Source organism: Bubalus bubalis, chromosome 18, assembly GCF_019923935.1.
Source record: "Bubalus bubalis isolate 160015118507 breed Murrah chromosome 18, NDDB_SH_1, whole genome shotgun sequence".
In the NCBI taxonomy this organism is placed as follows: Eukaryota; Metazoa; Chordata; class Mammalia; order Artiodactyla; family Bovidae; genus Bubalus; species Bubalus bubalis.
This window is the reverse complement of record NC_059174.1, coordinates 54,353,570-54,378,988: the sequence shown is the minus strand read 5'-3', so window position 1 is coordinate 54,378,988 and position 25,419 is coordinate 54,353,570. Positions and strand designations below refer to the sequence as shown.

Sequence of the window (25,419 nt, the reverse complement as noted above, 5' to 3'; positions counted from 1 at the left end):
ATAAATAATAAATATAAAAATCCCCCAAACTCCTCAATCTTTGTGATCCTGTACATTCTGTCTGCTCCATCGTCCTATTATAGGAATAGGCAGGTGTCCAGGCTGACTGATCAGAGCAGTGATTCTCCGAGCATGGTCTTTAAACCAGGTGCATCAGCATCATTAGACATGTAAATTCTCAGGCCCTTCCTCAGACCTACTCAATCAGAAATTCAGGGTGATGTCTATGTCTTAACAAGGTCTCTGGGTAATCAATTTCCTGAGGCTTGCTCAAGTTTGAGTAACACATAAACAAGAGACAATGAAAGACAAAAACAATCAATGCTTATCATTAAATAGCTTTGAAGTGTCATGGTTGTTACACAGCATTAACGCAACCATAGATAACTGATACTGATACACTTGGTACATCCAATCAGTTTCTTCTTTGAGACTTGATACAGGGATGCTGATGGAAAGGGAATCAAAATCTGAGGATATGAGATTAGGGCTCCAAGTCACTATCTTTCTCAGCCAAAGGAGATTGCCTTCTTTTGAAAGAACCCACACACAAAAGGCAGAAGCACAGAGGAGAAACCTGACATTATCTGAGCTCCTGGATTCAGCTGCACTTAAAGCCTCTGATTTCCCAGTGATGTGACTGGCTGGACCCTCTTTTATATCAAGCTCCTTTGTTGCTACTCAAAGTGTGCTCCACAGTCCAGCAGCAACCTCATCATTGGAGAACCTTATACAATCTTGGGGGCTTCCCTGGTGGCTCAGTGGTAAAGATTCTGCCTGTCAATGCAGGAGATGCCAGTTCCCTCCCTGGGTTGGGAAGATCCCCTGGAGAAGGCAATGGCAACCCACTCCAGTATTCTTGCCTGGGAAATCCAACGGACAGAGGAGCCTGGCTGGCTACAGTCCATGGGGTGTTGAAAGAGTCAGACACGACTTAGCGACTAAACGACAACAATGATAAAATATCGGGCCCCATTTAGACTGATTGGTGATTCATCCATTCGTAAAATTTGAGAAGTGCTGTGCTATTTCTGCCTGGATTTCTATCACCTGCAGGAGAATTCAGTCCCCCACATCACCTACAATAACAGAAACCCCAACTCCAACTGCCATTAAGTATTAACTTATCTTTATCCTACTTAGGCAGCTCCCCAGTAGGAAGACTCCAGATACAGGGTTTTTTTTCTTTCTTTCCTTTTGGCCACACAGTTTACGGGATTTTAGATCCCTGACCAGGGATTGAACCCGGGCCCTCGGTAGTGAGAATGCAGAGTCCTAACCACTGGACTACCAGGGAATTTCCCAGATTTTCTTCCTCTCTTAGCTCTGTTATCGTCAATGATATCCTTCATTCTCACATTTTATTAAGAGGCTTGTAAGCAGCTCTAGGCCTAACCATCGCATTCTGGGCTTCTCCTTAGGACTGAGAGAACTTTTAGAAGTCTCCTACCCTAAGCAGACCCACTGGCCTGGATCAGGGCACACGCCCCATCTTAAACCAATCACTGGCATGGACTAGTCATTGGAGGAAAGCATCCACAGGTGTTGGCAAGCTGTCCCCATGGCCTACTGGCCCAGGCAAGGGAGGATGGGGCCTGAGCTGCCATGGAGATGGATTCATTTTGGGTCCCCACATTTCATCAAGCCCCTGTAGGGCCTGTTGATAGGAGAAAAAAAAAAATAAGGAGGAACACTGGACCTTTTCAACTGTCCTCTGGGTCTCAGCCTCCTACCCACCCCCAAGCCAAGAACTCAGCACGAAAACCAAAATAGTACTGTTTTATTCCAATCTTGAAGCGCCGGAGTCCAGACGGTTCCCCTCCACCGCTGGAGAGCCCCCAGCCCATCCCATCAGACCCTCAGGGCCCCCCTCTAATTCTGTCTCTTCCGGGAATGACCAACAAGTAGGCGAAGGCGATCCAAGACTCCAGGCCTCAGAGAAATCCCAAATCAAACCCCTCCCATTTCTTTTCTCCCTTTCCTTTCTTTTGCGGATTCCTTTTCCCCTTCCCTCTGCTTCATCCTCATCTCCTCCTCCCCTCCCCCACCCTCTCCAACCTCCTCTTGTCTCCGTTTCTTCGTCATTTCTGCCTCTTCCCTTGTCCTCTCTCCTCCATGTCTCCTTTGTTCTGTCTCCCCTCCCCTCTCCTTCATCCCCCTTTGCTTTTCTCCCTCCTCCTGCCAGGCTCTCCCCACATCCTGGTGTCCTCCCCTCCCCCAGCTCTACCCCCTTCCTTCCCCTGTTCCGACCTGACCCTGTCTACACTTACCCCAACTTTCCTCTCCGAAGGAGAATCCCTTGGCCACCACCATCTGCCACGGGACCTCAAAGACCACACTGTCGGCTCCCCCCTCGGATCCAGAGAGGCCAGCTGCCAAGATGGGGCCCCTGGGTACCCCAGAAGGTGGCCGGGGACAGAATGGGGTGGCCTTCTGGGCCTCAGCCCTGTTATCTTTGGGATCGAAGCGTGCCCTCCCGCCCCCACCCTCCGGCTCCCACCGTGGAGGGTCACGGGCAGGGGCCGGCGGGCTCAGGGCTCAGGGGCCCTCCCCCAGCAATCCCTGAGCAGGTCCATGTGGAATAAGGCTGCCCCGGTGAGGAGGCGTGCGGCGAACACGTGGCGGCAGGGCAGGCGGCGCGCCGCGTGGATGGAGCAGGAGCAGCGTGTCAGCGCACCGTCCAGGAAGAAGTCCGAGGCGCCGTCCTGCAGGGCGAAGCCAGCCCCGGTCCAGTGGAAACCGCGGGTCCCGTGCTGCCGGGCGAAGGCCAGCTCTTCGGCCACCAGCTCTGCCAGTTCTGGCCCGCAGGCTGCTCGGAACTTGGCCAGCGGCTCCCAGTCCACCTCCTCGTCCCCTGAGGGGAAGCACGGCCTCTTTGGTTCCCTTGGGCCTTCTCCTCCACTTCCTTCCTGCGAGCTCTCCCCTGGGGCCTGGTACCTCCTCCTTCTCGCTGCCCGCTCTGGGTCACCCTCTGACACGGTCCCCACTGGGACGCTGCACGTGACTCCATCCCCCAGCCCTAGACAGCCCCCTTCTGGGTCCCCACACTCCCTGCCCTGCCTGCCTCTGCTCTTGGGGCTGCCAGCCAGGGCACCCCCTCCATCTCCATTCTCCAGGCCTGCCCCCCTTGGGTCCCCCAGCTGGATCAGAACTACATCCTCCAGGCCCCTTCTTCTTTTGACACCCAACCTCGCTCCTCCTTCTCTAGTCTCTGGCCCTCTCTGCCTCCCATCTCCCCACTGGGGCCCCCTGGGGTCTCCATTCTCGGGGACCAGTTCCAGGGCCTTCTCCACAGGGACCCCCCTCCAGTTTCTGACCTCCAGCCCCCTCTCCTTCTCGGCTTCCAAGTGCAGCCCCTTCCAGTCCCTGGTTTTCAGGCCACTTATCCGCTCATCGTGCAACTTGGGCCCCCTCCAGGAGCTCCCATCATGACTCCTGGCTCTCTCGCAATCAAACTGGGTCCCCCTCCCGTCTGCGGTCTCCAGCACCCTTACCCTTCGATCCTCCAGCTGCGCCAGCCTCCAGGTATACCCTTCCAGTCCTCTCAACCTCTGGTCCTCCACCTGGGCCCCCCTCCAGATATAACCTTCCAGCCCCCAATCTTTCTCACCCTCCAACGGGCCCCCCCTCCAGTCTCGGATCTCGGGAGCTCTCAAGCGCTCCTTCTCCAACTGGGACCCTCTCCAGACACTCCCCTCTAGCTCTCTCACCTGGTTTTCCAACTGGACCCCTCTCCAGTCTCGGATTTGCAACCCTCTCCCCTTCTCACTTTCCACCTGAGCCCCTCCCCGGTCTCTGGTCTCCAGCCCTCGGGCCCACTCCTTCTCCACCTGGGCTTCTCTCCAAAAACTTCCCTCCTTCCACGCCCCTCCCCAGTCTCTGGTTTCTAGGCCCTTCAACCTCTGGTTTTCCACCTGGGCTCCCCTCCCTGGCTCCCCCTCCAGCCAAGGGCCGGCGTCGTCGGAGATGTCGGGCGCCGCCTCCCCAGCCGCGTCGGCCCACTGCATGGCCACCAGATCGCGTAGGCACTGCGCCACGCTGCGCGAGGGGCTCAGGCGGCGCAGCAAACGCCGGCGGTGGCCGCGCACCAAGGCGCACGCGTCCAGGTCGCGGGCGGCTTCGAAGGCGCGGAAGCGCACCCACATGTCCCGGCGTGGCGCCCAGTTGCGCTCAAAGTAATCGACAAAGGCGGCCGGGCCGTGGGCCCGCAGCTCGGCCAGGGCCTCGGCGTAGGCAGCGGGGGACGACGCGCCCGCCAGGCGACAGAGGCGGGGCCACAGGCCCGGGTCCTCGCGGCCCGCGCCGCCCAGCTCCTGCGCCTTGCTGAAGAGTGTCTCCAGGCCCTGCGCCCTGCAGATCTGGACGCGCGCGCCGGGCAGGAGCTGGCGCACGGCGGGCAGCTGCGCCGCCACCTCAGGCCCGGCAGTCAGGCAGCGCACGCGGCCCTTGACATCCGGCGCGCTCTGCAGCAACGAGGCCAGCGCGAAGCGCAGCAGGCTCGGCGTGCCCGGGCGCGCCACGCAGCACGCGGCCTGACGCGCGCGGCCCGCGCCGTCCACGCACAACACCGCCAGCAGATCCAGCGCGCCTTGCAGCCCCGGCAGCCGGTCCACCAGAAGCATGCGTGGGAAGCGCCGCAACAGCGCCCGGGTGCGTGACGTCAGGAAGAACACGGTCTCCACCACCGCCTGGTCCTCCACGAACACCAGCTTCACCTGCGGGCGCGGGAGGAGAGGCAGGGAGAGCTGTCAAGAGGCTCAGGGGTCGTCGCCCTGCCCACGATTCCCCCCTCGGAGGGAACTGGGACTCCATCCATTAATTCATTGTTGCTGTTCTTGTTCAGTCCCCAAGTCGTGCCCCATTCTTTGAGACCCCATGGACTGTAGCACTCCAGGCTTCCCTGTCCTTCACTATTTCCCGGAGTTTGCTCAAATTCGTGTCCATTGAGTCTGTGATGCTCTCCAGCCATTCATTCATTTATCCGTTTGACCAGCAGGAGGCAGTGCAGGGGAATGGTTTAAAACCCGACTCCAGATTGGGGGCTTCCCAGGTGGAGCCGTGGTAAAGAATCCACCTGCCAGTGCAGGAAACACAGGAGATGTGGGTTCGATCCCTGGATGGGGAAGAGCCCCTGGAGTAGGAAATGGCAAACCACTCCAGTATTCTTGCCTGGCAAATTCCATGGACAGAGGATCCTGGCGGGCTACAGTCCATGGGGTCACACAGAACCGGACACGATTGAGACACTGAGCACGCAGGCCAGATTGCCTGGATTTGCGATTCTGGCATTACCATCTAAGAGCTGTGTGGTTTTTGCCCACTAGACAGCGTCTCTGAACCTCAGTTCCCCCTAATAGAAACTGGGTATTCATTCCTTTCTACACTCAAAGGCAGTCTAGGGTAGTGGTTCTCAAAGTGTAAGTCCTGGATCAGCAGCATCAGCATCACCTATTGGTTCTTTGACAGAAATGCATATTCCCAGGCCCTCTGCAGCCCCGTTGAGTCAGAAGTTCAGGGGGAGGGGCCCAGCAATCTGTCTTGACAAGCTCTCCCAGGGTTTCCAGGGCTTCCCTGGTGGCTCAGTGGTATAAGAATATGCCTGCAATGCAGGACACACGGGTTTGATCCCTGGGTTGGGAAGATCCCCTGGAGGAGGGCATGGCAATCCACTCTAGTATTCTTGCCTGGAGAATCCCATGGACAGAAGAGCCTGATGGGCTATAGTCCATGGGGTCACAAAGAGTCGGACACAACTGAAGCGACTGAGCACGCATGCATGCAGCCTGGGTTCCCATGCACGCTCAAGTCTGAGAGCCACTGGTCTAGAATTCAAGGGCATAGACTGTGGGGCCAGTTTGCCTAGCTTTGAGTCCCTGCACTACCACTTCCTAACCTTGTGACTCAGGCTCTCTGTGCCTCAGCTTCCTCCTTAACCTCCTCGTTTCCCAATTCCCCCTTCTGGGAAATGAAGAGTCATTCCTTCATGCATGGATGGTCAGGTTTAGCATAGCGTCTGGAGCCAGATGGCCTGAGCTGAGACCCTGGAGCCCCCACTTCCTGGCTGTGTGCAGCTTCTGGCCACTTCCCTGACCTCTATCATTTACAAAATGATGATGATGAGAGTGTGACTGGGCAGATGAAATGAATGGAAGTATTTAGAACATCTCAGGGCACAAATGGGTTTCCTTGGTGGCTCAGTGGTAAAGAATCCACCTGCCAATGCAGAAGATCCAGGTTCAATCTCTGAGTCAGGAAGATCCACTGGAGAAGGAAATGGCAACTCACTCCAGTATTCTTTCCTGGGAAATCCCATGGACAGAGGAGGCTGGCCAGTAGTCCATGGGGTCGCAAAGAGTCGGACATGACTTAGCGACTGAGCATGCATGCATGCAGCACTGACAAATAATATCACTATTATTCAACAATACTCACTCAATAACCAGTAAGTGCTCTTGAAGTGTTTCTTATTATCATAACTATCATCCATGCTTAAAGACCAGGTGCTCACAAAGGTCTTCTCTGAACACCCCATCTAAGCCAACACCCATCTCTCTCCAGCCACTTCTCTCCACACTTACCCCTGAAGCGTGTTACATTTTTATTTGCTGCCTGTTTGCCCTCCCTAGGATGTCAGCATCACAAGGATACTGTTTCATTTCACTTTTGCAGCCCTTGGTGCTCTGAATGGCACCTGGCCTGAGCCGCTGCTCAATACACCCCTAGTGAGTGAGTGAATGAATGCGAGTGTGTAGCGATTGCCACTGTCTCTGGAGTGGAAGTTCAGGGAATGCTGGTTTTGAATCCTAGTTTCGAATCCACCATCCACTTTATAGCTCAGTCCCCAGCACTCAAGGCTGACTCTTAGCTCCTCTGTTTCTTCACCCTCCAGATGCAGTTCACCCCCTAGGGACTTCCCTGGGGGCCCAGTGGCTAAGACTCCTCGCTCCCAATGCAAGGGGCATGGGTTCGATCCGTGGTCAGGGAACTAGATCCCACGTGCTGCAACTAAGAGTTCACATGCCACAACTAAAGATTCTTCTGCGTGCTGCAACGAAGACCTGGCGCAAGCAAATAAATGTATTTTGAAAAATTCAACCCATCCCCAAATTCTAGCAGCAACCTTCAAAATAAGTCCAGGATCTGACCCCATCTCCCCACCCCTATGGCCACTGGTCAGAACCATCACCATCTCCCACCTGGATTACTGTAGCCACTTCCACTGGGCTCCCTGTCTCTCCCAGTCCCCCACAGAGCTGCCAGGGGGCATTTTCAAGATCAGATCACCCCCTCCTCTGCTTGAAAACCTTTCCCAGAAATTCCGATCACACTTCAAGTCAAATGCAGAGTTCACCCCACAGCTATCCAGCTGGATGATCGGGCCCTTGGACCTCATCTCCTGTCCCTCTTGTCTGCCTTGGCCTCAGCCACTCTGGCCTCATTATTTTTGCACGAAAGTCACTTAATGGGGTAGGGAGATTAGTGGCAATGAGCTTAGGTCCCTTCTACCAGGCAGGCAGCTAGGCTGTTTCAGCCAGGCCCTGCAGAGCTGACCCACAGCTGAAGAATCAGGGTTGGAATATAATTTAAGCATAGGTCTCTCCACAAACTATTCTGCCATAATCTGACCTCATCCCTCAAAACGGGTTAAAAAGCAATGCACAGTTCTCCACTTTCAAAGTAAAAGAAAAAAACAAAAACAAATACCAGAACAGTAACAACAACAACAAAATTCTATTAAAAATAAAGCCTGCTGCTGCTGCTAAGTCGCTTCAGTTGTGTCCGACTCTGTGTGACCCCATAGACGGCAGCCCACCAGTCTCCCCTGTCCCTGGGATTCTCCAGGCAAGAACACTGGAGTGGGTTGCCATTTCCTTCTCCAATGCATGAAAGTGAAAAGTGAAAGTGAAGTCGCTCAGTCGTGCCTGACTCTTAGCGACCCCATGGACTTCAGCCTACCAGGCTCCTCCATCCATGGGATTTTCCAGGCAAGAGTTCTGGAGTGGGGTGCCATTGCCTTCTCCGAAAAGCCTGCTGCTGCTGCTAAGTCGCCTCAGTCGTGTCCGACTCTGTGCGACCCCACAGATGGCAGCCCACCAGGCTCCCCCATTCCTGGGATTCTCCAGGCAAGAACACTGAGTGGGTTGCCATTTCCTTCTCCAATTCATGAAAGTGAAAACTGAAAGTGAAGTCGCTCAGTCGTGTCTGACTCTTTGTGACCCCATGGACTGCAGCCCACCAGGCTCCTCTGTCCATGGGATTTTCCAGGCAAGAGTACTGGAGTGGGGTGCCATTGCCTTCTCCACTGAAAAGCCTAGCAGAGTCCAAAAAGAACATGGAAATTGCCTCCCCCACCCTAAAATTGTACATTCAGCATCTTAAGGAGTAGAGGCATTCGATACATTTTATGGAAGAGCCTCGTCGGCTTACCACTGAGCCAGTCACAGCACCACAATCAGCTTTTTCAACCATCATTAATTTTTATACCTACCATTACTTTATGATTTAATTTATCCTAGCAGATGTTTCCATCTAGGACAGCTCTGTTCAATACAGTAGCAATTTACATTTAAATGAAGACTTAAAAAGATGTAAAAATTCACTTGCTCGGTCACACTGGTCATATTTCACTGCTCAGCAGCCGGGCGCGGTTAATGTCTACTCTGTGGGTTGGGGCCGACGGGACATTTCCATCAACACAAAAAGTCTTATTCGATGGAGCTGGTGTAGAAACCAGTGTAAAGATAAAAGTTGTCAGATGCTAACTAGACTTACTGAGGTGATCATTTCACAATATATACAAATATCAAAACCCTTATGGGGACTTCCCTGGTGGTCCAGGGGTTAAGAACCCACCTTGCAATGCAGGGGATGTGGGTTAGAACCCTGATTGGGGAACTAAGATCCCACATGTCCTGGAGCAACTAAGCCCAGCACTGTAACTTCTGAGCCCGACACGCTCTGGAGTCTGGGCGCCACAACTAGAGAGTCATTGTCCCCAAGGAAGATCTTGCATGCCATAGCTAAGACCATACACAGCCAAGTAAATAAATAAAAATAAGTAAATATTAAAAAAACCCTTATGTTGTATACCTGAAACTAACAGAATGTTATATGTCAATTACATCTCAAAAAAAGAAAAAAAAAAGGATAAATGACAAGGTCCTACTGTATAGCACGGGCTTCCTGGGTGGCTCAGACGGTAAAGAATCCTCTGGCAATGCAGGAGACCTGGGTTAGAGCCCTGGGTTGGGAAGATCCCCTGGAGGAGGGCATGGCAACCCACTCCAGTATTCTTGCCTGGAGAATCCGCATGGACAGAGGAGCCTGGTGGGCTACAGTCCATGGGATCGCAAAGAGTCAGATATGCTGAGTGACTAAGCACAGCACTGAATAGCACAGGAAACTATTCAGTATCCTGTGACAAACCATAATGGAAATAATGGGAAAAAGAACGTATATGCATGTACAACTGAATCACTTTGCTGTACAGCAGAAAGTAACACAGCATTGCAAATCAACTATACTTCTGTTACAAAACAGAAACGAAAAGAAAATATTAATAGATATAACGGGTTAAAAAAACCCTCCAGAACAACCTTACATGTGTCCACTGTATTAAGTAAGCCTCTTATCTTTTTCTCCTTGTGAAAAGGAATACAAGAAAAGCAAACAGAGCAAAGGGCTTCCCAGGTGGCACTAGAGGTAAAGAACCCGCCTGCCAATGCCGGAGATGTAAGAGACGTCGGTTCGATACCTGGGTTGAGAGGATCCCCTGGAGGGGGGCACGGCAACCCACTCCAGTATTCTTGCCTGGAGAATCCCATAGTGAAGCCTGGCGGGCTACCAGTCCATGGGGTGGCAAAGAGTCAGACATGACTGAAGAGAAGCGACTTAATACACACATGCAAACTGCTGGGAAAAACTATCTCCACAGTTCTGCGGCATTAACTCTTTCAACCCCCACAACAATCCTGAACATCAGGGCCTGTTATTACCATCCCATTTTTCACATGGGGAAACTGAGGCACAGAGCAGTTCAGTTGCTTGTCTGGGGTCACACAGGTAGTAAGCAGCAGAGCTGGGATTTGAACTCAGGCATTTTGGGCCCAGGGTCCATGCTTCTGACCATTAGACCCTTCACAGAAGTGATCGGGCCTGCCTCCCAGGCTTCCAGGGTGAGGTGCATGGTGGATGGTGGGGCACAAGCGGGGATGGAGTGGCCGGGGGAGGAGCAGCTGGGAGGATGCGAATGAGCGTGGGTACCGTCTCAGACCCACAGATCGGTGGCCCTGGGATGCAACATCCGTAGACCAGATTCCACATCAGAAGGTGATGTGAATATTGGAAACCATACCACTTAACACTCCCCACCACACATCTTCCTATATTCAGGCACACAGCCTCCTATTTCACATGTACAGAATAACATGTGGACAGTGTCCAGACTGTCCCCACCTCCCCCAAAAAATGAAGGAATAAAAATAATAGCTAAATAGCCAAATTATATAGAGCTTCCAACTTTCTGGGCACTGTTCCTTACACACACACACACACACACACACACACACACACACACACCCTACAAAAACAACAACCCTAAACCCTATGAAAGTGTTAGTTGCTCACTCATATTTGACTCTTTGCGGCCTCATGGACTGCAGCCTGCCAGGCTCCTTGGTCCATGGGATTCTCCAGGCAAGAATACTGGAGTGGACAGCCATTCCCTTCTCCAGGGGAATCTTCCTGATCCAGAGATCAAACCCAGGTCTCCCACATTGCAGGCAGATTCTTTATGGTCTGAGCCACCAGACCCTAAACCAAGCCCCCAAACCCTATCAAGTAGTATCTTTGATTATCTCCATTCTACAGATGAACAAACCAAGGTCCAAAGAGGTTGTGTATTAATAACTTGTGTTGACAACTTACTGGATGTTCCCCAGACAGGAAATGGTACAGCTAGAATGTATATCATGTTTTTAGTGTACATCCACATAAAAGCAAATTTCTAGCTGTTACTATATCACTCCCCGAATGACTAGCCTGATGTAAAAAACAGGACATAGAGAAGATTCGCTTTGGGAGCCAACAAGAGGTAGAAAGGCTGAGACTGAGCCGTGAGAGACCAGGGGGTGCACCAGCTCCAGGTTCAGATAGGGCTCTGGGATACCCTCGGTGAAACGGCTCTATAAGCCTATGGTTGTCTTTTTTTACCCTCCAGCCAGCCAAGTGGTTGGAGTTTTCTCAGGGGGATTTGAGCGGCCCCAGGGGAAGAACAAAAGATGCTAACGTCTGGCAGGTCCCAGCATACAAAGCAAGATGCAGAAAAGTGGGTGTGATGCGCTGCCTTGCTGGGGGAGGGGTGAGGGCAAAGAAGATTAAAAAGAAACACATGCAAATGTTATCTGTGCAGAGAGCTGTGCCGTTCCGTTCAGAAGCCACTAGCCACATGGGGCTACTGAAATTTCCGTTCGTGTAATTCAGTGAAGAATTCAAGGGACTTCCCTGGCAGCCCAGTGGTTAAGACTCCACACTTCCACTCCAGCGGGGCATGTATTGGTTCCTTGGTGGGGGAACTAAGATCCTGCAAGTCACAACTTAAAAATCCGGCACAGCACAGCCAAATAAAATAAAATAATTCAGTTCCTCAGTTAGACTGGCCATATTTCAAGCACTCAATAGCCACATGAGCTAGCCTACTGGACAGCAAGACACAAATCATTTCTAGCAACACAGAAAGTTCTGTGGGACAGCGCTGGGCTATAAAACAGAAAGATACAAATGATGGATAAGCCACTGAATACTCCAGCAGCCTCTGAGGAGGAGCCCCGAGGGACAGGATATGTCAAGGGGACTTGTCACTACATACCCTTCGTACCTCTTGAATTTAGGACCATGTGACCGTCTTACATATTCAAAACACCAGTATTTAAATTTTTTTTTAAAAGGAAGAGCCCTTTCACTAGTCTGTGTCTTGGTTTTCTAGAACTTCTTCATTTCTTTCAAAAGTATTAAGGCAAGTCGACATATAATCCTGCAATCCCACTCCTGGGCATATATCCAAAGAAAACTCTTGATTTGAAGAGACATATGCACTTCAAGTTCACAGCAGCACTATTCACAGGAGCAAGACATGGAAGCAACCTAAGTGTCCATGGACAGAAGATGATGGACAAAGAAGATGTGGGGTGTGTGTGTGTGTGTGTGTAATGGGGTTCCCAGGTGGCACCAGTGGTAAAGAACCTGCCTGCCGATGCAGGTAGACATAATATACCCAGGTTCAATCCCTGGGTTGGGAAGATCCCCTGGAGGAGGCCAAAGCAACCCACTCCAGTATACTTGCCTGGAGAATCCCATGGACAGAGGAGCCTGGAAGGCTACAGTCCATAGGATGGGAAAGAGTCGACACGACAAAGCGACTTAGCGTGCACACACACACACACACACACACACACACACACTGGAACACTACTCAGCCATGAAAAAGAAGGAAGTAACGCCATTTGTAGCGTCACAGATGGACCTAGAGATTATCATCCTAAGTGAAGTAAGCCAGACAGAGAGAGACAAATATATGATAATGCTTATATGTGGAATCTGAAATAAAGTATACAAACGAACTTATTCACACAACAGACGTAAACTCAAAGACTTAGAAACGAAAAGATTTATGGTTATCAAAGGGAAAGGGCGGGGGAGGGATGAACTAAGAGCTTGGGATGAACATATACACACCGTGCTGTGCTGTGCTTAGTCGCTCAGTCGTGTCTGACTCTGCGACACCATGGACGGTAGCCCACCAGGCTCCTCTGTCCATGGGGATTCTCCAGGTAAGAATACTGGAGTGGGTTGCCATGCTCTCCTCCAGGAACATATACACATTACTATATATAATAGATAAGCACCAAAGTTGAGTACAGCACAGGGAACTAAACTCAACATTTTGTGATAACCGATAAGGAAAAAGAATAGATGCATGTATATGCATAACAGAATCACTTTGCTGTATACTTGAAACTAACACAACACTGTAAATCAACTATACTTCAATTGAAAAAAATTAAGGCAGGGCAAGTCACAGACCCAGGACCAACTTCAGTTGAGGCTGGATTTCATGACAGCCTCCAGACTGGGAGCTAGAAGGATGATCCACTGACTTTGGAGTCTTTCCAATATGAACATGCTGCTGCTTGCAGGGGTGACCCTACTCAGGGTGTTTCTAGGGAAGAGCTGGAACTGACAAGGAGGCGCAGGAACCTCATTTTCAAACTGAGGAATATACAGAGTGGTAAAGAGCATGTCCTTGGATCCAGACTGTGTCGGTCTGAAGTCCAGCTCTGTTGCTAAGTAGCGGTGTGACCTCCAGCCAGTTACTTGCCCTCTCTGTGCTTCAGCTTCCTTATTTGCAAAATGAAAATGAGAATGGTGGACTCCTTCCTTGTAGTGTGCTGGTGAGATTTGAAACAAATTACCATTTATAAAGCACTTAGGGTAGTGCCCGGAACATAGTAAGTGCCTGATAAACATTAGTGAAATTATCAATATTATGTGTGGATAGGGGGCTGGGTGTGAAAGAGGGCTTGTTACTGGGCATGAGGTGGAGATGGGAAGAGTGCTTGGACTTGATTCTAGAGAGTGGGTTTGTTACTGGGAAGGGTTAATTTTGACTCCTTGCTGTTTCTATGGCTTTAACCCTCGTGTTTTGTGTGTGTGTGTGTGTGTGTGTATGCTGTTTTTGTTGTTATAATCATACATAATGGCCTGCCTCAGAGAACCCTGCCCCCTCTGTCTGACCCTTAAGCTAAAGTGCCTTTGTTTAGCTCACAGGGAGATAATCTGACCCTACACACCTATGAATGATTGTAAAGAAAAACTAACACATTCCCCTGCCTGAGACTTGCCATTCTAGGAGGTATTTTCAAGAATTAAATGGTCTTTTTAACTTGTTTTCTCACCTCCCTCCATCTCCTATCCATAAAAGAACCTGGCATCCAGGCCCTGAGAATGTTACCGAGTCCAAGCTCGCCCTGCTCGCTGCACAATAGGCCAATGAATCCGAGAGACGAGGTGAGGTGTTGAGGCAAGGAAGAGACTTTAATCGGCGAGCCGGCAGACCGAGAAGATGGCAGGCTAGCACCTCAAAATAACCATCTTATTGGGGTATGGACACCAGGTTGTTTTATAGATCAGAGAGAAAGAGGCAATGAGGAACTAAAGTCAAAAGGCAGAACAGAGAGGGAGATGCAGTGGGGAAGTAAAGTGAAAGGGTCTTCAGTCTTGCAAAACATCTCCAAGGGAATGTCCAACCTTCAGAAGGGGTGTGTTACTCTCTTCTATTCACAGGGGGGCAAGGACAAACTATCTCTCCAGGAGATGAACAAAGGGACTTTAGTTTACAGTCAAGCAGAGGGGCAGGGTCCTCCCAGGCAAGCCCTTGAGTATGATTATAATAATAAAAGCAAGTCAAAGAAACAGTTTCCAACATGGAGTCAGAACTGGCTTCCTCCCGGCAACAAGAAGATGGTTATTTTGAGACGTTAGTCTGCCATCTTCTGGGTCAGCTGGCTTTCTGCATAAAGGCATATTTCTTCCTTCAACACCTTGGCCCTTGGATTTATTGGCCTCTCATGCAGCAAGCAGAGTGAGCTTGGAGTTGGTAACAGGTTCACACCTCATCTTTATCCTGAGTCGGGACCTCTTCCATGCATGAAAGCACAGCCAGAAGGAGAAAGGAGAAACCAATTTTCTCTCCTCCCTCCTTCTCTTCTTCCCTCCCTTCCTTCCTTCTTTCCCTTTAAGTCCTCCCTGGCTCTGAAGTCAGATCAAACCAGCAGAAAGATTCCTCACAGAGGAGCAGTATTCTCACCATTCTTCCAGCACCTGGATCTCCCCCCAGCCTCAGAGCCTCTGCAATGACTCTTCCCTCTGCCTGGAATCCATTTCCTTTCAAAGACAAAATGATTGGGGGGGGGGGGTGTCCCCTCCCTCCAGTCTGTCTCCTCAGCTTCACCATCATGTCCTCATAGAAGCCTTCCCTGACCACTCACATTAAAATAGCACCCTTACAACGGTCCCTGTCCACACTCTTGCCCTATTCTCCTTTAGGATTCTTCCCCTACCCCTCCAACCCCCATTCATCTCATTATATCATGGCATTCCCTCCCTACTAAGATGTGATCTGGTTGACCGGGGTGTTTTTACTTTGTGAATACTCATCAAATTCCATACTTATCATTTGTGCATTTTATATTTGTGTAGTTCAGTTAAAAAAAAATTTTTAATAGCACCGTCCATCACTCTGGATACTTTTCTACCTAGCCCCAATTCTATTGACCTGATACCACATTTGGACATGCCTGTCTGTGGTTTCTCCCGCGACCACTGCACGCTAGTAGTAGCCAATCACCACAGGTGGCTATTTAAATTTCAATTTGTGAAAACGAAGTAATATTTAAAAATTGGGTTCCTCAGTCCGACTGGCCACATGACAAGCACCCAACAACCACATGTGGTTGCGGAGCTAACATAGTGGGCGGCGTGGGATCATAAGGCATTCCCATCCCGGCAGAAAGTTCTACTGCAGGGCGCGGCCCTAGAGGATGAGTTCTCTGAGGGACTGTGTGTGTCTTGCTGGCGGCCGCCTCTCACCCCCATCCCATGCCTCCATAAGTGCTGAATGAATGTGGAAAGGAATGAATGAAAGGCGAGAATGATGAATGGGAGGATGGATGGATGGATGAAATGAAAGGCCCGCGAGACTTGGGCGTGGCTCTCCCCCGTACCCCCGTTCCCCGCCTGCCTCTCACGAGACCCCACCTTGGCCTCGGGGTCGGTGCGGAAGAGCCCTTCGAGCACGTGCAGGGCGTCCAGGACGCCGTGGTCGCGGCCCTTGCAGTAGGAGAGCAGGCGGCGCACGTCAGCCGGGGCCACGAACTGCTTGGAGATCTTGTTGGTGGTGCGAACAGGTAGGCAGGCGTTGGCCAGCAGGTGGCCCGGGCGGAAGTAGTAGGCGAACTCGAGCGGGCAGGCCGGGTGTGAGTGGGTCAGCTGGCACTCCGTCACCACGAGGCGGTCCCGCAGCGGACTCAGCTTGACGATGATGAAGGCCGGGCAGCCAGGCTGGGGGGGCCTGCGGAAGGAAGGATCACGGCCGCCAGTCACATCGCCCCACTGCCCGCCCTCTTCTGCCTTCTCTCTCTCTCCTTTATTCTTAGGTTTTAACATTAAGAATTGTTTCAAGGTGGGGGAGGGATCCATTCATTATGAGTTCCGGATTAAAACATACACACGATTAAAATAAAATAAACACACTACTATATAGAAACTAGATAACCAACAAGGACCTACTGTATGTGCAGGGACCTATACTCAATACCCTGTCATAACCCACAATGGAAACGAATCTAAAAAGAATATATGTCTTAACTGAATCACTTTGCTGCACACCTAAAACTAACACAACATTATTAATCAACTCTCAGTAAAATTGTTTTAAAAAGAATTGTTTTGAGCATAGAGAAGAGTAGAGGGCCTTAAGAATATGCTGGCTGTGTGACCTTGGGCAGGTTGCTTCAGGTCTCTGGGCCTCAGTTTCCTCTTAAAAGGGAGGTAACAATCATCATACATTCTTCATAGGGTTGTTGTGAGGATTAAGAGTTGCTACCTGGAAAGTACTGGAAAACCGTGTCTGGAACATGGGGGAGGGCTGTATGTGTGCTAGAATTCTGTATCCACCACCCCCAGCTCTATTAAAAGTGAATGCATGGTTTATCATACTTACCTTAATCAATTTGAAGAAATAAAACATTTCATATACTCCTGTATCCGCTTCTGACTTAGCAATAACAACACTGCGAGCTGAGGCCTTCTGTGAACTCTATCCCAACTAAATCCCCTCCCTCCTTCTGTCCCCAGAGGTAGCCACTCCCAAAAGGGGGTACTGACCATTCCCACATGTGTTTTTATGTATTCATAAGCAATGGAAATGATGTTACAAGGTTTCAAAATTTTGTATACATGAAAAGGTGCTCAAACTGATGAGGTATCAAAGGAACACAAAGCCTTACGGTGAGATATCTGTATTATATACAGATGTAGACACAGATATGGTAGACTATTACTCAGCCATAAAAATAAAATAATGCCATCTGCAACAATATGAATGTACTTAGAGACTACCATACTAAGTGACATTAAGTCAAAGACAAATATATGATACTGCTTATACATGGAACTGAAAAAATGACACAAATAAACTTACAAAACAAAGACATATAAAACAAACTTATGGTTACCAAAGGAGGAAGGGGGTGGGATAAATTAGAAGTTTGGGATTAAAATATACACACTTCTATATATAATATGGGCTTCCCTGTTGGCTCAGTGACAAAGAATCTGCCTGCAATGCAGGACACATGGGTTTGATCCCTGGGTCGGGAAGATCCCCTGGAGAAGGAAATGGCAACCCACTCCAGTATTCTTGCCTGGGAAATCCCATGGACAGAGGAGCCTGGTGGGCTATGGTCCATAGGGTCGCAAGGAGTCAGACACGACTGAAGCAACTTTGCACGCACGCATGCACACAAGGATAGTCATAGTTGAAGGAGCCGAGCAGATGTTATGGTACAGGGCAAACAGACTTTGCCAATATGATTAAATTCGGATTTGAGGTGAGGAGATGATACTAGGTTATCCAGACGGGCCCAGTGGAATCACAGGGGTCCTTAAATAAGGGGAAAAAGGTAAGAGGAGCATCAAAGTCAGAGACAGATTGAAAGATGCTATGCTGTTGGCTTTGAAAATGGAGGAAGAGGCTGCAAACCAAGGAATGGGGGTGGGCTCTAGAAGCTGGAAAAGGCAACGAAACAGATTCTCCCCTGCAGCCTCCCGAAGAAGCACAACCCTGCAGACAACTTGATTGAACTCACTGAGACCCGTGTTGGACTTCTGACCTTCAGCAGCGTAAGATCACACATCTGTATGATGTGTGTGGTAAGCCACGGTGTTTGTGGTAATTCGTTGCAGCAGCAACTAGAAACTAATACAAACATCACACTCTATATAACCTTTTGTAGCTTGCTTTTTCACTCGTTAGCCCTCCAGGACTTTCTGTTTCATTGTTTGCTGCCTAATATTCCACTCCACAACTATGCCAACTGTTAGGTTGTCTCCAGTTCTCCCTTCTTACAGACAACACGTGAGCTAACACGCCCTTATACATCTCTATGTGCGTGAGCAAAAGCCTGTCTCAGACAGTAGTTTTCAAACTGCAGGGCATGGCCCATCACCTGCCATCAACTTAGGGAATGACATCCAGCATGGTGAAAAAGAGAATAAGGGAAAAGAAAATCAGAGTACAAAAAAAGAGAAAAAATCAGAGTATACATTTCTCTGATAATGTTTAAATTGACATCTGTTGTCCAAAAGGGGGACTGTGTTTCTCCATGGGGAGGTGAGATTGGCATTTTTTGGTAGATTTCACATTTATAGAGCAGGGGTCAGCAAATTTACAGGTCCTGTTGCTATACCATAGACACAGCCATGGTTGATATGTAACTGAATGGGTGTGTCTGTGTGTCAGTAAAACTTTATTTACAATGATGAGCTGCAGGTTGCATTTGGCCCCAGGGCTCCTAGTCTGCCAACCCTTCTAACATAGACCATCTGGGGTCTGGTAGAGTTAAGAAGGCTCCCGGGTGGTAAATGCCAGTAGCACACCCCAGCTCCTAAATGCTCCCACATTCTTTCTAAACAGTCCTGGAGGAGGGTGATCCTTCTCAGGATCCAACCGAGAAACCTCCAGTCTAAATACTTGGAATTGTCTCTGCTAAATCAGAGACAGTTCTTTTTTTCCCCTCTATGCACAAAGTAACACCCAAGAGTTTAACAGATTTTAAAAATCCACAAAAAGCATTTGAGACTTTTTGCTTAAAGTAACAGAAAGAATGCAAATTTAGAAAAATCTTCAGTGTACAAATTGTTCTAAATAAAATATTAATGTGAAGCTGCCCTGATGGGGCTCAGACGGTGAAGAATCGGCCTAAAATGTGGGAGACCTGGGTTCGATTCCTGGATTGGGAAGATCCTCTGGAGGAGGGCATGGCAACCCATTCCAGTAGTCTTGCCTGGAGAATCCCCATGGACAGAGGAGTCTGGTGGGTTACAGTCCATGGGGTCACAAAGAGTCAGACACGACTGACTGACTAAGCACAGCATAGTGGAGCCGCACGATGGTATCAGATGAAGCTCAAGAGAATTTCCAACATGCAGCCATTTCTGATCTAACCAAATGACAAGTTCATGGGGTTCTACCCAGTATATTTGTCTAGAAAAATTCATGGGTTTTCTCTCTGGTCTGACCTCTTTGGGCCTGGGTGTTTCAGCCCCTAGAACAAGCCCCAACTCCAGGGGAAGCCATGCATCCAGAAGAATGGACGTACCAGAGAACGGCATGTGCCCTCTATGGGGTCCCAGTATGTCACACAATGGTCTATGGCAGCCTCCACGTGCCCCTTCTCTCCATCTAACTGGGGGAACAATACCACGAGCCCCTCTCACTGTCAGCTCCACATGGGCAGGAATTTTAGCCTGTTTTGTCTACTGCTGGATCCTCAACACCTAGAACAGCTCCGGCCCCTGGGAGGTGCTCAGTAAATATATGAGTGAATGACTATATGCCACTGTCTGAACCCCAGGTACACCACTTATTACTCATCCCACTGAAATCACCCACCACAAGTCCTGCCTATCACACCTTCTAAACTCTGCAAACCATTCATTTTTTCCCCCTATTTCAATTGCAACCAACCTACCATAAGTTCTTTCCCTCTTCCCTGTAACATCCTTCTCCCTTCTTTTCATCTAGATAACTCCTACTCATCCTTCACAACTCAGAGCCAGCACCACCTCCTCCAGGAAGCCCTCCCTGACCATCTCTGGGCAGATTCCATCACAATACTGGCGTGATGATTTGATTGATGCACATCTGCAATGAATGCTCCCCACTGAAATCACAGCACCTAAGACACATACACCCTGCATATAGTAGATGCTCAATACACACCTCTTGATGAAATGAACAAATGCATGGTACCTAGGACCAAAATATCCTTAGGATGTTAGCACATTTAACTCTCACATTAAAGTGATCCATGATTGAAATAAAGATGAGAGGGAGATAGGATGGTAATTAAAAGCCTGGGTTTTGTGGTCAAATTGTGTGGGTCTAAATTCTGGTTTTCCCTCTTAGCAGCTGTGTTATTTTGGGAAAGTCTTTTTAACCTCTCTGTGCCTCAGTTTTCTCATCTGGAAATAGGGGCTAATAATAATACTCACCTTGCAGGGTCGTTGAGACGATTCAGTGAGATGATTAAAATCCATGGTGAGAAAGGGGGCTGACATCTAATAAACAGTTCATTAAAAAGTAGCTGCTGTTTTCAAACATCTTGTTTTCTTCTAAAAGTACCCTTCCTAGGACTTCCCTGGTGGTCCAGTGGTTAGGACTCTGCACTTTTGCTGCCCAGGGTGCAGGTTCCACCCCTGGTTGGGGAACTAAGATCCTACAAGTCTTGCCATCAAAAAAAAGTACCGCCGCTGTGTTCTGCACTCCACTCACACGATTCTTCTGGATCTTTCAGGTTCTCAAGATGTTTGTGTTTTCAAAGGCTGGTGTGTGTTGGGAAAAGTTGGGAGTTCTAAAGAGGGGAGTGCTGTGACAGCTGGGAAAAGTGGGGGGGATACACCAGTGGCGATTTGGGGGTCACTGTGCAACCTCCAGGAAAGGATGGGCTAGAAAGATGGCCCTTCTCTGTGTACCCTGGCCCCTCAGCCCCAGCTGCCTCTCTGGCCTCTGGTTTCCCGCCTCTAGTCCATCCCCTGTCAGGCCCCAGAGGGTCTTCCTACCCCTCGAGCTGACCCTGCTCACAGCCCCAGGGAGCACCAGGATGACGTCCCAGCTCTTGGACTCAGCCCTGCGGGTCTAGGCCTGACACCATTCCAGCCATGTCTCCTGGCCTTTCTCATGAACTCATTCCCGACTCTGTCCTTAGTCCCTGGCCTGTGACACTGGAGAGGCCTCGCCTGAGCAGGTGGAGGGAATACAGGGGCTCAGAAATGATGGGCCCCCACGTCCTCAGCCACCAGTTCATCAATCACCTCCAGTCCCAGGCTCTGCATCCCGGGACCATCCCACTGTCCACCCAGTCACCAGGCCCAGCCCAAGGCATGGTCCTCGCCCCCTTGCTGGCCTGTCACTCCCTCCCATCCCTCCTGCCCCCTGGGTCCCTCTGAAATGTGTAGAGGGACAGTGCCTGCATGTAGTATGTGCCATGTGTTTGTTAAGTCAAATACATACATAACACAAACATATAGAGAAAATACCACCTATGGTCACCTCTTCCAGGAAGCCTTCCAGATCTACCCAGATCTACCACATCTTCCCAGAGTAGATGATCAGTAGAGCTGATCATTCCTCTTTTATCCTCTTCCATCTTTCTCTTTTTTTGTTTTGTTTTGTTGTTGTTGTGGCATTTTGTTTGGTCGCTAAGTCGTGTCCAACTCTTTTGCGATCCTGTGGACTGTAGCCTGTCAGGCTCCTCTGTCCATGGGATTCTCAGGCAAGAATACTAGAGTGGGTTGCCATTTCCTTCCCCAGGGGATCTTCCTGACCCAGGGATGGAACCTGAATCTCGGCACTGCCAGGCAGATTTTTCACCACTGAGCCACTAGGGAAGCCCGTCTTTTTCATTACTTTGGGCCATCTTTGAGGGGTGGTGGCCTTTGTCTCCTCCATTAGATTCCTGAGCTGCTCAAGGGCAGACATCAGCTCTCTGGGTTCCACACGCCCTATGAAGAGCATGAATACGGTAGGGGGTCAGTAAGTGTCTGTTGTTTTGAATTGGGTTCTGTTAACAAGGAGAAAAAGCAAAAACAAGGAGAGATTCCAGATTGGGCCTGAGCTCCCCACAAGCTCTCATGTTCCAGGTACCTGGGTGATAATGAGTGTTTGAGACTGTTCTACTTCTAGCTCTCCAAGTCTGTGTCTAGAATAAGCAGTGGGTAAGCTACTGAGAATTGTAATCCTCACGAGAAATGCTTAATGAACTCTGAACTGTAGTTACTAAGCAATCACCTGGGCCCCCTTTTGAATGATCTCAATCTACCCACTCATTGAATCCTCACAAAACCTACTGATCGATACTATCGTGTGTGTATGTATGCGTGCCAAGTTGCCCCAATCATCTTCGACTCTTTGTGACCCTATGGACTCTAGCCCTCCAGGGTCCCTGCCCATGGGATTCTCCAGGCAAGAATACTGGAGTGGGTTGCCCTGCTCTCCTCCAGGGGATCTTCCTGACCCAGGGCTTGAACCAGCGTCTCCTGTATCTCTTGCATTGCAGGTGGATTCTTTACCACTGAGCCAACTGGGAAGCCCATTAATATATTACTTCTCCCATTTTCCCAGGGAGGTAACTGAGGCCCAGAAAGGGGATGTCACGAGCTCAGCGTCATGGGCTGATGAGCAGCAGAGCTGTGGTGGGCCCAGGCTGCCAGCTTCCTGCTCTGTGCATGCGACTCCTGTAAGAGTTCTTATGTATTGAGCTGCCCCGTGTTCCAGGCGCTGGAAAGCTGCCTTCCTGCTCACAGTAACCTTACAACAGCCCTTTCCATAGATGAGAAAACTGAGGCTTGGAGATGTGAAGTTCGCAGCCCAAAGAGACCCACCCAGGAAGTGGTGGAGCCGGTCTCAAGCAGCCTATAGGCAGAGCCTGTGTTCTTCAGCAAACACCTCTGTCCCTGGCTCCCCAACCAAGGGTCTCCAACTCATACACGGACAAGGGCCAGACAGACAAAGGAAGTGGCCAAGGAGGAGGTGGCAGAGAGTGGTGGGGTCTGTGGCAAACCTGAGTGCCAAAGCCCCCTCTGATTGGGGTGGCTGCCTGCCACATGGGAACAATGTCTCAGCCTCCTCCTGAGTTGCAAGGGAAGCTGGAAACCCAACATGGTATGGAGAATGTGCAGGGTTTAAAACTAGGGTAAGTTAAAATACCCCTGGCCACTTGGTTGTGTCTCCTAGCCCTCTTGGATTCCTCAAGCCCTCTGAAGCATTACAGTTAGAGGGAACTGTTATCTGTGAGCTTGTTCATATCATGTCACTCTTCTGTCCCTTCTGAAAGCAGAAGGGCTGGGAATTTGTCTGTCTTGCTAACCCCCACCCCAACTCCCAAGTGAAATATCCCTAGTTCCTGGCAGGGGACCTGGCCTTGGATTTACTGAATGCAATGATTTTTTGTTTTGTTTTGTTTTTTTGGGGGGGGGGGGCGGGCTATTTTTGTCCTATGGCTTTCTCTGCAGCTAGCCTCTTCATAGGTGTCCTAAATCTGGGCTCTCACCTGTTTTTCTGGCTGGCTGGTGTTTTTGGCGCCATGTCTCCATGTTTTTGGAATTTTCTTTTTTAATGTCTCTTGGGTGTGTGTGTCTGTCTCGCTCTGTGCCTCTCCACGGGTCTCTTATAAAATCTCTAAGTGGAGGCCGCACTTTGCAAGTGGCTCTCCATCCCTCCAGCAAACTGCCTCTGTCTCAGTTTTTAGTCTGAGCCTTGACCCTTTAGTCTCTCTTCAAGGTTTAGCGGTTTCAGTTGACATCTCTGCCCTCCCTGTCTCCCGGGTGCGGGCTCGCTGCTTCCCCCTCCCACGGGACGCACACCACCCCCCGCCAGCCCCCAGCCCGGCTCACGCACCCCACGGCGGGCCGGCTGGGCGCGCGCACGTCCTTGCACACCAGCCGCACGTAGCTGTACTTGAGCACGTCGATGAGCGTGTAGAGCGGGGGCGCGCTGGCCCAGCGGCAGCGCGCCAGGTGCATGGAGCTCTTGACGAAGAAGAGTGCCAGTCGCTGCTGGCACCACGCATCGAAGAAGCGACTGAACTCGGCCCACGAGAAGAAGGCCCTCTCCCGCAGCTCCTGCTCCTCCTGCCCCGCCGCTGTGCCTGGTGGAGGCTCCATCCTGGGGCGCCTGGGTGGGAGGGGTGGGGAGGACACCTGGATATCAGATCCATCCTCTCCCGAGGAGGTCTCCCGCTTGCTCCAGTCTCCGCCTGCCTCTTCAGAGCTGACGCCTCTCTACAGGTGGGGCAGGGGGCGGGGGCGGGGAGCGGGGTGTACCCGTTAACCTCCAGCCCATCTTTGGCCTCCTCCCACGCCCAGCTATATTCCTGGGAAAGTTGGAACCTGCCAGGCTGATCTTTTAACTCCAGTTCTGGTCTCCTCCATAGACACACGTGATCCCTAGTACAGTTGCGGTCCCTCTCCCAAAATATGACTCTTAAAACTCAGTCGTGGACCCCTTCCCGAATGTGTTCCCAGCTTCCAGGTAGGATTCCCTCCCCTTCCGGATGTGCCTTCTGCACTTGGCGGTAACCTCTGGAGCCCCCGGTCATCTAGAACGCCCTCTTTCATGCGCCTATACGAGGGCTGTAACCCACATCCAGCTGCGACCTCCCCCCCCCCCTCGCGGCCCTTCTAAAGATGCTCGATCTCAGGATGTGCTCCGCACCTCCAGTAATGGATCGCTCATCCCATCTTATTCTTCATGCACCTGTGGCTTTCTCCTCCCCAGACGTGTCTCAGATACTAGGCGGCTGTTGCCTCTCTCCCAGAAGAGGCCCCCAGTGGTTGCCACATGCAGCTGTGCCCCTACTTCCAAGAGATGCTCTCGTATCCAGAAGTCCTCCCCACATCGAGTATGGCCCCTTCACGTACAGGTGTGTGCCCCATTCACTTATGGCCAATTCTCTAAAGTGTCACCAATATTCATCTGCGGTCCCCATCTGCCCAGATGCACCGCGCGGCCCAGCTGTGGCCCCCTCCTCCCACGTCCAGCTATCATCCTCCCCCAGATTGGCGTCCTCGCCCTAGACGTGGCCCGTCGTCGTTAGACGGGCTGCATCGCCCCAGATGCTCCCCCACGTCCAGCTGCGCCTCCCCCACTCTTGGAGCCACTCCCAGCCGGCTCCAGGCTCCACAACCCCTCCCAGCCCTGCCAGCCGCGGCACCTCCCATCCCGGCTGTCCCACCCAGCTGTGCCTCTCCCCTCCCCCAGATGTGCACCCTTCCCGCCCCTCCCCACTCACCTACCCGCCCCGGAGCGGCGTCCACCTCCCACAATGCCCCGCGCCGCGGCCCGGCCCGGCCCTTGCTCCCGGGATGCCCCGCGCGGCCTCCCGCCTCTCTTCCCGCCGTGCCTCGCGCGGCGGCTCCCACCAAATCTCCGTTTTCCCGCTGGTCACTCCTCAATCCAAAGCAACAGTGGCTCGGGGCTGTTTCCCAGCGTGCTCTGCGGGAGGGCTCGCCCCACTTCATCCCCTTTCCAGGGAGTCTCATGACCGGGAGACTACAACTCCCAGCGTCCTCCTCGCGACGGCG

At 51.0% G+C, this 25,419-nt stretch overlaps 1 protein-coding gene and 1 non-coding gene across 6 annotated transcripts in view; both read right to left on the bottom strand.

Annotated features, from left to right (window-relative positions):
- Positions 1-1,195: 1,195 nt before the first annotated feature.
- Positions 1,196-25,419, bottom strand: part of ZSWIM9 (zinc finger SWIM-type containing 9) — a 24,660-nt gene continuing 436 nt past the window's right edge. Inside the window, exons 1-4 of one of the 5 annotated variants that reach the window (XM_044930807.2) lie at positions 25,258-25,375; positions 23,735-24,010; positions 15,814-16,126; positions 1,196-4,715 (exon numbers count right to left, since the gene is read on the bottom strand). In XM_044930807.2, the coding sequence (XP_044786742.1) occupies positions 2,532-4,715; positions 15,814-16,126; positions 23,735-24,000 (2,763 nt within the window). In that variant the 5' untranslated portion in view covers positions 24,001-24,010; positions 25,258-25,375 and the 3' untranslated portion in view covers positions 1,196-2,531. The other 4 variants (XM_025269418.3, XM_025269417.3, XM_025269419.3 and 1 more) reach the window with 4 other exon arrangements.
- Positions 1,225-1,297, bottom strand: TRNAE-CUC. Its single transcript has one exon. It is a non-coding gene; the product is annotated as a tRNA-Glu (tRNA).